At 55.4% G+C, this 12,034-nt stretch overlaps 1 protein-coding gene across 3 annotated transcripts; it reads left to right on the forward strand.

The window, feature by feature from the left end:
* The first annotated feature begins 2,210 nt into the window (after positions 1-2,210).
* Positions 2,211-11,642, forward strand: SELPLG (selectin P ligand). 3 transcript variants are annotated; one of them, XM_025889326.2, is made up of 2 exons: positions 2,211-2,373; positions 9,059-11,642. In XM_025889326.2, exon 2 carries the CDS (start codon positions 9,064-9,066, stop codon positions 10,297-10,299), a length of 1,236 nt encoding a protein of 411 aa, XP_025745111.1. In that variant the 5' UTR covers positions 2,211-2,373; positions 9,059-9,063; the 3' UTR covers positions 10,300-11,642. The 3 variants fall into 3 exon arrangements, with proteins under 3 accessions (XP_025745111.1, XP_025745108.1, XP_025745112.1); XM_025889323.2 differs by lacking the exon at positions 2,211-2,373 and adding an exon at positions 3,367-3,476; XM_025889327.2 differs by lacking the exon at positions 2,211-2,373 and adding an exon at positions 5,453-5,561.
* Positions 11,643-12,034: the final 392 nt, after the last annotated feature.

Consider the following 12,034-nt stretch of genomic DNA (forward strand, 5'->3'; position numbering starts at 1 on the left):
AGCCTCGCTTTGAGCCTCAGTTTCCCCAAAAGACTGCTCTGAGTGTTATATGAGCTGATACGACGCACAGCGTCTGGCGTGTGGCAGAGGCCAAGGAAACATTAAGCATTTGTATTACGAAGCTTTTGTAGGGGAGGAAGCAGAGGCTCGAGAGAAGAGAATTTTCCAAGGTCATAGGAGGCCAGTTATCAGCCCCCTGGCCTTGAGTGTTGTCCCCTGTAGGGCCCTGCTCCTGGATGGTTTTCAAAGCTCACAGATGTCATAAAGGATCAGGGGAGGGTCTGCGGTATGGTTTCCTTTACCCCACGTTGTGCCCGACGCTCCTGAGAAGCAGCTTGTGGCTGCACCTGGGACAGGGAGGAAGGGATGTATCTGGGGGATGTGGGGCTCTGCATCTGCTTGCTCCGGAACCCCCTCAATTCTCCCACCCCAGTGCTGTAGGTCGGGTAACAGCCTCCGATGCCACCCCATTCAGAATTTAGCAAATGACCAGCTCCCCCTGGCCCCATGGCCTGGAAAGGCCAAGTCATTTTGGTTTGCCAGGGACTTACCCAGTTTTAAGCCTGAAAGTTTCTGCATCCCCAGAGCCCCTTCAGTCCCAGGCAGACTGGGAAGGTAGGTCACCCTCCCTTGTCCGCTGTATCTTTAGGACCTCAACATTGGTTTCAGAACTGTGGATCTGGTGATGGGCTCTGGTTCAGGATGAGCTGGGTTGGGGGGTGAGGGGTGGGGGCCCAAGGCAGTCCCTAGCAGAGGGACTGTCCTGTCTCCAATGTACTTGTGGACTCAGGCTAAAACATCTATCTGGAATGCCTATCACCTGAGAGTGGTCTCCAGCCCCGGCATGGGTCTGTTCAGTTTCTCAACCCCTGCTCCTGAGGGCTGGCTATTTCCAAACCTGCTGGGGGAGAGTGGTAAGTTCTAACATTCTCACCCTTTTGGAGTCTCAGTGTTCCTGTCTCTATACAGACTGGGGGAGTTTTTGGCCGCTTCCAGAAGAGGTTCTTTTTTTTTTCTCTAGGATTGTGTTCATCTATTTATTTGAGAGAGGGAGAGAGAGAGCACAAGTTGGGTGGAGGGGCAGAGGGAGAGGGAAAGGGAGAGGCAGACTCCCCACTGAGCAGGGATCCTGATGCGGGGCTCGACCCTGGGATCATGACCTGAGCTGCAGGCAGATGCTTAACTGACTGAGCCACCCAGGTGCCCTTGGAATGGAGGTTCTGTCATGGTGAACACCCACTGGGCCTCCTGTTATCATTTTAAAACAACCTGTGTGTAAGGCAGTGTATGAACCCCTGTCTGCCTATGTCTCACACCCCATCTTGTACGGAGCCACAGGCCAGACCCTGAGAGATGTCGCTTTCCTTCACTATCTTGAGAGTTCTGGGCTTTCTTATGTCTCCGGGCCTTTGGCCATGCTGTGCCCTGTGCCTGGGATGCCTTTACTTTTCTCCTGGGCTATTCACCCAGCCCACCTTTGTCATCCTCTGTGCCACTTCTTGGAAGAGTCTCCTGACAAGCCCCTCTCCTGCCCAGGGTGGGGTAGGGGCCCCTCCCTAGCTCACCACAGGGTGACATCCCTGTGTGTAATGGTCTGTTCACTTGTTCATCTGCTGGCTTCCCCACTAGATGAAGAGCTACGGAAGGACCAGAGCCTGGAATTGCTTGCATTTTGGACCTCAGAGCCCCCGGCCTGGGGTGCCGGGGGGGGGGGGCGAAACGAACGAGTCAGGATGGGGAAGTAAAATAAGCAGGTCTTGCCCCGGTGGGATTTGCCATGCAGCTCCTCAGAGCACTTACTGCTCGTGGCTAAAAGGATCACCTGTGCACCTAGAGATGGGTCCTGAAAGAATGGCTGCATCATATTTGCAAACCTCAGGAAAGTCTGTGTTCCGTGGCTTCTCCCACCCTGATTCCCAACTTGGACAAGGATCTAGAACCATCCTTATATGCCTCTGGTCCCTCCCTTCCTTTCAGGGTGGGGTCCCCCTCACCCCTATTTCCCATCACCGTGGGGTCGTGCCTCTCAACCAGCCCTTCCCAGAAAGTTTGCATGTGGTTTTTGGTGCATGGTTACCAGAACCCAGGAGGGCTCAGCAGGTCCCGGTCTCCCACTACCCACCCCGTCTCAATCCACACTGCCACCAAAGCTGTCACAAACAAGGGGGTGTGGGCTGTCACGTGGCCACGTCTGAATAACCACATTCTCGCTTCCTTCTTTTACACAGGCCGTTGAGGGTTGGCGGGGTCCGGGACCACGGCTGGGGTGCCACAGCAGTGCTCTGGCAGTGTGGGCCCCGTTCCGGTCGCTAAGGGAGAGGAGCCACTTCTCCCGGGCCCACAAGGCAGCTATCGCATGCTCTACTGAGCACGGTAAGTGTCCACTTGCCAAACCGTGGGGAGTGGCTGGGAGGCCCCTGGGACCAGCAGGCCCGCCTGACAGCAGAGGGCAGGCCCGGGGCAGGACCTGAGCTCCAAACCAGAGCCCCGGGGGCTGCGGATCGAGGTCGTGGCCTTATTCGGCTCTCTCTTCTGGATCCTGCTCCCTCAGCTTCTTCCATCCTACCCTCCCCATCAGGCTGGCCACCAGGCTGCTGGCTTGAAGAAAGGGGAGGGGCTCTAACTTTGAAAAAAATCAGAGAAACCAGGAACATATCCCTAAAAATCATGCTGCCTCTCTTTTCGCGCGAGGCACAGGGAGGTGAAGGGACTTGCTCAGAGCAGAGCTGGGGTTAGATCTGGGTGATCCCAGAAAGGGAGAGCGGGTGCAGGATGTGTCTTGAAGCCACTCAGGCTAGGGATCCATAACAATATTGTCTCCAAAGTGATGTTTTTCATGCTTTTCATAAAGTTGGGAAAATAACACTGGTCTGTAGCAAATTATGAAAATACTAGAATTAGAATGCTAACTAATATTGCTCGCCAAAGAGAAAATAATCATCATAATTAGAATACTCTTGGTAATTTGTATTTGGGGTGGTTTAGGGGCATAAAAGAGAATGAGGATGGTGGGTGGGGGATGGTACCTAAGGCAGTGACCTCTGACACATGCACACGCGCGCACACACGCACACACGCACACCCATAAACAATGATCAGGACTCCGGTCGCCTGGAATTCTCTTCCTCCTTCCCGGATCCTCTTGTTTTCTTCTTTTCCCATCTGTGACTTCGAGCCCCCCGAGACCAGGCCTCTGGGTGGGCAGGAAGCTCAAGGGGTCACTCTCCTGGCCCCAGGCCCCTCAGCGGCTTCCTCTGGGGCTGGCCTGGACACACCCAAAATGGTAGAGCCCTCCGTCACCAGGCTTGGCCAGCGGCCAGCGGAGACTAAAGCCCGGATGGCGGAAGGGGCAGGCTACCAGGCTGAGCGCCTCCTGGAAAGCTCAGCCAGGCAGGGGCAGGGCCTTCCAAGGGGCTGGGGAATCACCCAGGAATGCTGTGCCCTCCTTGTGCAGATGAGAAAATCGAGGCCCAGAGGTGAGAAGCAGCTGCCCGTCGTGGCCTGGCTGGGAGGTGGCTGGCCCTTGGACTTGCTTCCCCGGCCCTCATCTGGCTGCAGGAACCTCGTGGAGCCCGGGGTGACCCCAGCCGTGGTCTCTCAGTCTCCTTTGCTAAGCTTGAGCAAGGGGATGGTGGGGGGACATGGGGCCCAGGCTAGAAGGTGATAGGATGGCTGTCTGTGCGTCTGTGTGCTGGTCCATCTGCCTGTCTACACAGACAACTCTTCAGATAGTCCGCAGTTGTTAAACCAAAACCAGGTGTAGGTCTCTTTAAATTCATTTGTGCAAAATATTTTGCCTCCTCTGTACCAGGCTAGCAAATTCAGGGTCCAGAAGGTGAAAGTTGTTTTGTTTTTGGTTTGTTGTTTTTGTGTGTTTGTTTGTTTGGTGGGGGCAGGGGGCAGAAAAAATCTTAGCCATCACTGGGGCTTGTGTTCCTGCAAAGGGCTATGGGACAGTAAACAGGTGCATCCACGGTATCGCAGTTTACAGGGACGGGTGGTAATTAGGTGAAGGGCTCCTTGATGGGGGCCAGGGGCGATGATGAGAAAAGGTCGGGAAGGGCAGGATGGCGAGCCCAGAGCAAGAACCCGAGTGCTGGTTGCTTCTGTCCCATTCACGAGTCCCCTCCTGCAACGGGCCTTTCATGAGCCCCCAGGAGGCCAGGCCTGTCGGTACTGGGGACCCGTGGAGACTCTGCCCTGCAGAAGCTTGCAGCCTGGTGGAGGCTCTGGTGGGGCAGCCACCGTGCCCAGGCCCCACTGGGCCAATGTCACAAAGCCTGCTAAGTGCCTGCCTGTCTGATAAGCCCTGGGCAAGGGGTGTAGGCAGCAAGATAGCTGTGGTTCCTGTCCTCTTGAAGCGTGTGGGCCAATGGGAAAGGAGTTTTAGACAGTGGAAACATTTTAAACGGTTTACATAATGGGAATGACTAATCATGCCTGAGCAATCCAGGATGGCTTCTTGGAGGAGGTGCCATTTGCTCAGCTCCGGAGAATGGATGATAGGAGGCTGTGACTGTGAGTTGGATCTGGAGTGAGAACACCCAGGGGCAAGTTGCTGAGCCCTCTCTTACTGGGTATGTGACTCTAGGTGCCAAGTGGGTCTCAGTTTCCCCATCTTTCACATGTGGTTAGTAGAGGAGGTGCTAGGGCCTGAGTGAGCTAGCGATTCATGTATGGCTCTTAGATCAGTCCTGGAACATGGTCTACACTTGATACCTGTGATTTGCAAGCCGGGCTGTCCCGGGGCTTGCCATGGAGACAGTTTTCTAGGGCTCTCTCTCCCGGCCCTCTCTGACTCAGAGGTACGTGAAAGCTGTTCCGGGGTTGGGGATTTTTCCAGGATATGGCCCTGAATGCAGAATGACAGAGACAACAGCTGGCCATTATTGAGCACTTACTGTGTGCTAAACACTCAACCTGAACCAGCTCCCTTCAACCCACAACAACCCCACGAGGTGTATGTGCTATCATTGTCCTTTTACTCCAAATGTGGGACCTGTGGCTCAGAGAGGTGAGTTCAGGTGCCCAAGGTCACACAGCTTATGCATGCCAGAGCTGGGCATCGATCTGGTTTGATGCTGGACCTGATCCCGTGTAGGGCCAGGGCCTGTCCTGGCCACCAGGACTGAGAACTGCCCTGGGGCCCGGCAGAGGAAACCTGGGCCTCGGTTTGACCTACCGTTGGTTTGGAGCCTCCCCTTCTCTTGGCCGGCTGCTCAACCCACACCCTGAGATGCTCAGTCTTTCCTGTCTTAAGCTTCCAAACTCCTGAGTGCTGAGATTCCCAGGATCCAAGGTTCTGACTGTCAAGTCCCAAGCTTCTTGGAGTTGCCACGGTGCCTTTCACAAGCAGGGTGGCCACACGCAGCCATGCCTGGAGCAGGGTGTGGGCCCCCGCCAGTGGTCTGCCCCTCCACAGCCTGGGTGGGGCCCCGGTGGAGCAACCTGGTTTTAGGGTAAAAGACAGGAAACAGGCTGTATCTGACCCACTCCGTTAGGCAAGCAGGAAGACAGGACGTGGCAGCTCTCTGCCCCTCCCTCACGGCCCCTCTCCTGTGGTAAGTGACCGTTTTCCTGCCTCTGGGGGAAGAAAGGTGTAAGGGGCGGGGCGGGGGGCGCTTCACGGCTCTGAGGAATTGCCTTCACTCTTCTGAGCCTTGCTGTCCTCATCTGTATAATGGGGATTGTAGTAGCTGGTGCCGGTGTGGAATGGTCCAGCCGCAGTGGGGGCCTTCTGATACGCCGTGCTCATTGCATTACAATACATTTCTCTTAGCAAATAGTAAAGTCAGCATCCCACCTGCCAGCCACAGCGCTCACACTCCAGCCCTGCCCTTGCCGCCTGCACGGCCCCCTCAGAGCCACAGAACGCCCGGGAGCCGGATTTTCCTCCGGCCAAACAGCCTGGCTCATGGCTGGGGTCTCTGTGGTCCTTCTCCCTTGAAGCCCGTGGGGTGGCAGGCACCAGGCTGGGGTGACCAGCCAGCCCAGCTTGTCTGGGACTGAGGCAGAAGGGGATGAGAGATTTTGAGTACTACAAGTGGGAACACCCTGGACGAGGTGGTCACCCTAAATAGACCTGGGCTGGGAGATGGGCTGCCCCGATGTGCCCTGTCTCCACACCCACGGGGGTCTCTGCTCTCACTCAGGACCCCACAGTGTCCCTCACTGCCCCCCGGGGGGGGGTAGGGAGCCTGTCACGTCCATACATACGTTCCCTGACTCAGCTTTCTCTTTCCTCTACATCTGTGTCCACGGCCCCGAAGAGGCTCCCCCCAGTAAAACATCCCTGCTGGATGCCAGATATCAGGGACCTTCCCTGCAGCACGCTATTTGATTCTCAGCTCCATTCTCCTCTGAAGCAACGTCACCCATTTTACAGATAGGGAAACTGAGGCAACCCGCTCAGGTTACATAGCTGCAGAGTGGTCTCTCCTCCAAGCTGCCTCCACATGCAGGGGGCGGTGGGGAAGGGCATGGGGAGAGGGCAGCCGTCCCTTCCATGCCTTCCTCCCTGCCTCTGGGCTGCAGAAAATCAGGTCCTGACTCATCAAGGTGCCTCCTCCCCCCAGGAACCTGCGGGTGGGGCCTTTTCTTGCCCCCACCCTCTCTGCTTCCAGGAAGTGGCTGAGGGCTCTGCCTTCCAGGAACTGAGAACTGCCCAAGTGGGGGTGGGGGGTGGGGGGTGGGTACAAGTCTTCGTAATTTTGAAATACGGATCCTAAAGTCCACCCTGCCCCATCCACCCCGGGAAAGCAAGGCCAAGATCACCCCCAAGCAGGAACTTTCCCCCTGTACAAAGACGCTCTGCCTCCTAAAGGCAGGTTAGGAGGCAAAGGATGTGGCTAGGCACATGTGTGTGTGAGAGAGAGATGTTCATTAAGCACCTACTGCGAGCCTGGAACTTTTGAGTCCATCATCTTGCTGCATTCCCTTAACAGCTCAATGGGATAGATGCAGATTGGTATCACCATTTTACAGATGAGAAAACTGAGGCTCAGAAGTTCAAGGTCATACAGCTTATAAGGGACAGAGTGGGACCTGAACATCTTTTTGTCTGACCCCATAGTCTGTGTTCTCAATCCTGTGCGCTGCATAGCACCTGGTACATATAGGGCTGAACTTTCTGGATGAGATGGCCCGCAAGGTCCTTCTTTTTTTTAAGATTAATTTGTTTATTGAGGCAAGAGGGGGAGAGAGAATCTCAAGCAGACTCCATGCTGAGCACTGAGCTTACGGGGAGTTCGATCCCATGACCCTGAGATCATGACCTGAGCTGAAATCAAGAGTCGGATGCTTAACTGACTGAGCTACCCAGGCGCCCCAAGGTCCTTCTTATTCTTATTTTGCCTTCCTTCTCTCAACTGGGTCCCCAACCCCTGCCACAGAAACAGCAAGCTAAGGTCTCCTCCAAGTCTTTGCTCCTTCTGCCCCCTTAGCTAGGTCAGGTTTCTTCCCACAGCCTTCCTGAATCTTCACTGGGCTGCAATCTGATCTCTGCCACTTGTCAGGTGTGTGCCTTTGGGCAAGTTGCTTTACCTGTCAGAGCCTTACCCCTCCTTAGTAAAATGAAGACAGTTGTGAAGGCCTGATGTGTCTGATGCAAATATCATGAAGTTTGGTTTAAGAAATTATTTTAAGACAGGATCAGACCGCCATTTTAGAAACCAACATGAACGAACAGGTGAAGGAGGTCAGGTTGAGCCTAGAAGCTAAGGGGCTTATGAGTAAGTTACAGTCACTCAAGGAAGGATGAGCAACTGGTCTCTGCTCAAAATTTTGCGAGGTATGAGGAAAAGTTTTGGAAATGACCCAGGCTCTGCCCCAGACACGGTGCTTGGGATTGCGCCCTGCTGAGGGTATTATGTCCGAGAAAACCAGGAATACCTGAATCCTGGCCCAGAACACAGCTGTCACTCCCCACAGGATCCTCAGAGGGTGCACGATTCTGAATCCCGCAAACAACCCACCAGTGGCAGGGGGGCCGTGAGGGGAGGGAGATCCGTCAAGAAAGCATGGATGTCCACCATGCCAGGAAGAAAGACCAAGGAGAGGAACTGCCCTTTCTGGCTGCTGGTCAGGGGGCTGAAGGGTCACAGGAGAATGGGCCCCCAGGCAAGTGAGATGACTGTCAGCTCCCCGAGGGCAGGACCATTCTGAAGAGTTGGGAGTTTTCAGATAGGACAGAGTACAGTTGATGGCTCTGGGCCCTTGAGGACTTACAGGAGACACTTACTGATGGAGCCCAAGTAGCCGCCCTTTGCTGGAGCTGGTGATGGGGACAAAGTGCTAAGGGCTTCATAGGCATTGCCTGTTTCAACCTCACAGTAAGCTATGAGGTAGGTACTGTCATCCCAGTTGTGGAAGTGAGGACAAAACCAAGCCGGGACACCGAGAGAGGATGGGGAAAACTGAGAACCTGAGGGACAGGCCAGCGCTGTGTACGGTGGGAGCCAAGACGAAGGAAAGTAGGGGAGAGGGACATGGAGAGATGGGTCAGGAACAGACTCCAAAAGGCCCCAAAGGCCCAAACAAGCAGCTTTATCTGGAGACCTGTGGTCTCCAGACTCTTTGGCTCATGGACGCCATCAGCAGACAATATATGTACATTGATCTATCTGTGAATTGTAAGCAGGTACTCCTGGGCTCATGATAGATTATAAATGTGTGACAAAACTAGAAATCACAAAAGGCTGACATAACAGTCTACCTAGAAGCTCTAATAGTTTTTTTTTTTTCTATACCCCAGTGGACTGTCTTGCCCACAATTTTGAAGTTTTAATCACAAAGGGTAGGGAGGCAAATACAATTTCTTTGCACCATATAAGGAGAGTTGCGGGGCCCTCTGGATGGATCTATTGATGTTGATAAATAATAATAGCTGCAATTCGCTGGGCTGCTCCCGTGTACCAGGCACGCCCTGGGTCATGAGGATGCTTAAACACTAAGTGCCTGGCCCCCTGGCTGTCGCTGTCCACATGATTGCAGTAGAGGGCGCTTGGCAGGCCCAGTGGTGAAGCTGTCCTCACGTCCTTTTGTCTGTGTCTCCCGCCAGGTGCCATGCCTCTGCAAGTCCTCCTGCTTTTGATTTTGCTGGGTCCTGGCAGCGGCCTCCAGCTGTGGGAGCTAGAGAAGGATGGAGCCCAGGAGGCCTCAGACGCCCCTCTTTCCCGGGTCCAGAGACAAGTGGATGAGGACCAAGAAGTGGACTTGTATGACTATGTCATAGAAGGCACAGAGCCTCCAGAAATGCTTACACATGAACCTGGGTCTTTGGCCCTGACCCCTAACATTCTGGCTCAGTTGGCAACACTGGGGCATGGAACTCCTGAGCCAGCTACTCTGGAGGCGGCCACACGGGACTCTGCTGGCCTGAACACAGGAGGGGTGGCCCTGGGGACTCTGAGCATGGAAGTGACCACACAGGTGATTCCTGTCACACCGGACGTGCTGACCAAAGAACCAGCCACTACATTACCTCCCATCACAGAGTCTCCATCCACAGAGGGAGCTCCATCCACAGAGCTGGCCACCACTGAGGCCCCGTCCACAGACCCAGCAGCCACAGAGGCACCGACCACGCAACCTGTGACCCATAGACTCCTGTCCATGGAGTCTACTGTCATGGAGACCCTGTCCACGGGGCCAGAAGCCACGGACGCCCTGTCCACGGAGCCCACTGCCACAGAGGCCCTGTCCATGGAGTCTACTGTCATGGAGACCCTGTCCACGGGGCCAGAAGCCACGGATGCCCTGTCCACGGAGCCCACTGGCACAGAGGCCCCGTCCACAGATCCAGCCACCACGAAGTTCCCGTCCACAGGACCTGCCACCATAGGGCACCTAACCACAGTCCTTCTTGTGACCTCTGATCCTCAAAACAGCACCACTGTGACAGGAGGCAATTTGCTTGATGTCCTCACCAAACGATGGGAAAATAGGCAGCATCTGTCCCCACAGAGCTCTGTGGCCCCCATCCCTGCAGGGGCCCCGGACCACATCCCCGTGAAGCAGTGTTTGCTGGCCATCCTCATCCTGGCCTTGGTAGCCACGACCTTCCTCGTGTGCACAGTGGTGCTGGCCGTCCGCCTCTCCCGCAAGAATCACATGTACCCAGTGCGCAATTATTCCCCCACCGAGATGGTCTGCATCTCATCCCTGCTGCCCGAGGGGGGCGAAGTGCCCACGGCCACGGCCAATGGGGGCCTGACCAATGCCAAGAGCCAGGGTCTAAAGGTGGAGCCCAGGGAGGGCAGAGATGGGGACGACCTCACCTTGCAGAGCTTCCTCCCTTAACTCCTCCGTGCGTCCACGTGAGCAGGACCCTGGTCTCCTCGCTCTCTCCAAGGCCCGCCAGGCCACAACCGAGCACCCAGGCTCTGTTCCAGGTCTGGGTTTCCTTGGGGCCCCCTGGGGGATGGGGACCTTCAGAACAGGGCCCCTGGTTGGCCCACAGGGCCGAAAGCGGCTGAATTCTTGCAGCCAAAGCAGGATTGGTGAGCCAGCCGCCTTGTCCTCCCTCCTGCCTCCGGAGGAGGCTGGGGAGATCCCTCCACCTCCCTGTCTCCCACCTACCTGGGCTCCCTCTAATGCCTCCCACTGCTAAGGTTGCATCCCCATGCGCCCAGGGAAGACCCAGTCTTCTGGTTGCTGTCACTGTATAGGAAGGGGGCATTTGGGGGAGGACTGCCAGGTTCCTGAGGCCATTCCTGGTCACCCCCCACTTGGGGGCGGCTTGGGTTTTCTTGGGCGTTTCCCCAGGGAGCCCAGGGTGAGATCCTGGACTGTGAGGTCTGGGGTATACTTAGAGAGCCCAGGGCTATACCCTTCTTTGGGGCTGTGTGGACCAACGAGCTTCTTCCTGGGGACAGAGTAACCCCTATTCTGCCCTCTCTCGTCTGCCCCTATGCCTACATTTTAGGGAGGGCTCTGTCTTCTTCACTGAAGTATCCCACCCCCCAGCCCAGGGCCTGGTACAGCACAGGCCTTTAATAAATATTTGATAAACAAATGATGGCTGAATGTTTCAGGGTATCAGGAGGGTGCCTCCTTCTGGTGGAGAGTTGGTCCTTTGCTGTTCACCCCCAGCCCCAGCCCCCTCCAGGAAGCACCCTGTACAGGCCTAAAGTTGACTTCAGTGTTGTCTCTTGGACACTGGGAGCATCTTGGTACATCTTTGGGCAGCTGGGGAAGGTTTTAAACTTTTGGGGGGAGAGGGAGGCTGGTCCCCGAATCCACTTTATTCAACATCCCCCATGACCCAGTTCTAACCTACAGAATTTGGTGCCCCCCGCCCACCAAATCTCAGACAAATATGCCCTCTCAACGTCAGGGCCATCCTCCCCGGGAGCCCACCTTGACCTCTGCCTTCTACAGGGGGCCTGTCTCCCATCAAACACGCCCTCCTCACAGGGCTGAGCACAGCTGCAAGCTATAAGGTTTTTGTACAAAGTTTGGGGCCAGCAAACTTTCTCTTAAATGGCCGGACCAAAAATATTTTACGTCTTGCAGACCACGTGGTCTCAGCTGCAACTTCTCAACCTCATCCTCGGTCCTCGCAGATGGGATGTGGTGATGGACAACATGTCACAAATGAATGGGGTTGGCTGGGTTCTAATAAAACTTTATCTACAAACAGACGGCAGGCTCTGTGTTTGCTGACCCCTGATTTAAGCACTGGGCGAGCAGATGGCCCGGTTTGTGTGGGACTTTGTGAGTTTAGCACTAGGAGCCCCATTTGGGGGCAACTCCGCAGGCCCAGCAAATCGGGACGGTTGGCTGCCCTATTCAAGCAACGCTCACCATGTCCCTGCATTACCACGTTCGGACCCACGCTGATCCCACGCCAAAGCTTCGACAGTGGCTGAGCCCGGATTCAGACCTGGGATCTTCTGCCTCCTGAAGCTTTTCTGTCCCTTGGGTACCGGGAGAAGGAGCTGCTGCTACAAGCGCTCTGTTCTACCTTTTGGGAGAGGAATACGCCTCATCTTGGTGGGCTTTTTCTCTTCTAGAAAAATACCTCCCGGGGCGC

This window comes from Callorhinus ursinus, unplaced genomic scaffold (assembly GCF_003265705.2).
Source record: "Callorhinus ursinus isolate GAN/ISIS: 27379988/994484 unplaced genomic scaffold, GSC_fseal_2.0 scaffold41, whole genome shotgun sequence".
In the NCBI taxonomy this organism is placed as follows: Eukaryota; Metazoa; Chordata; class Mammalia; order Carnivora; family Otariidae; genus Callorhinus; species Callorhinus ursinus.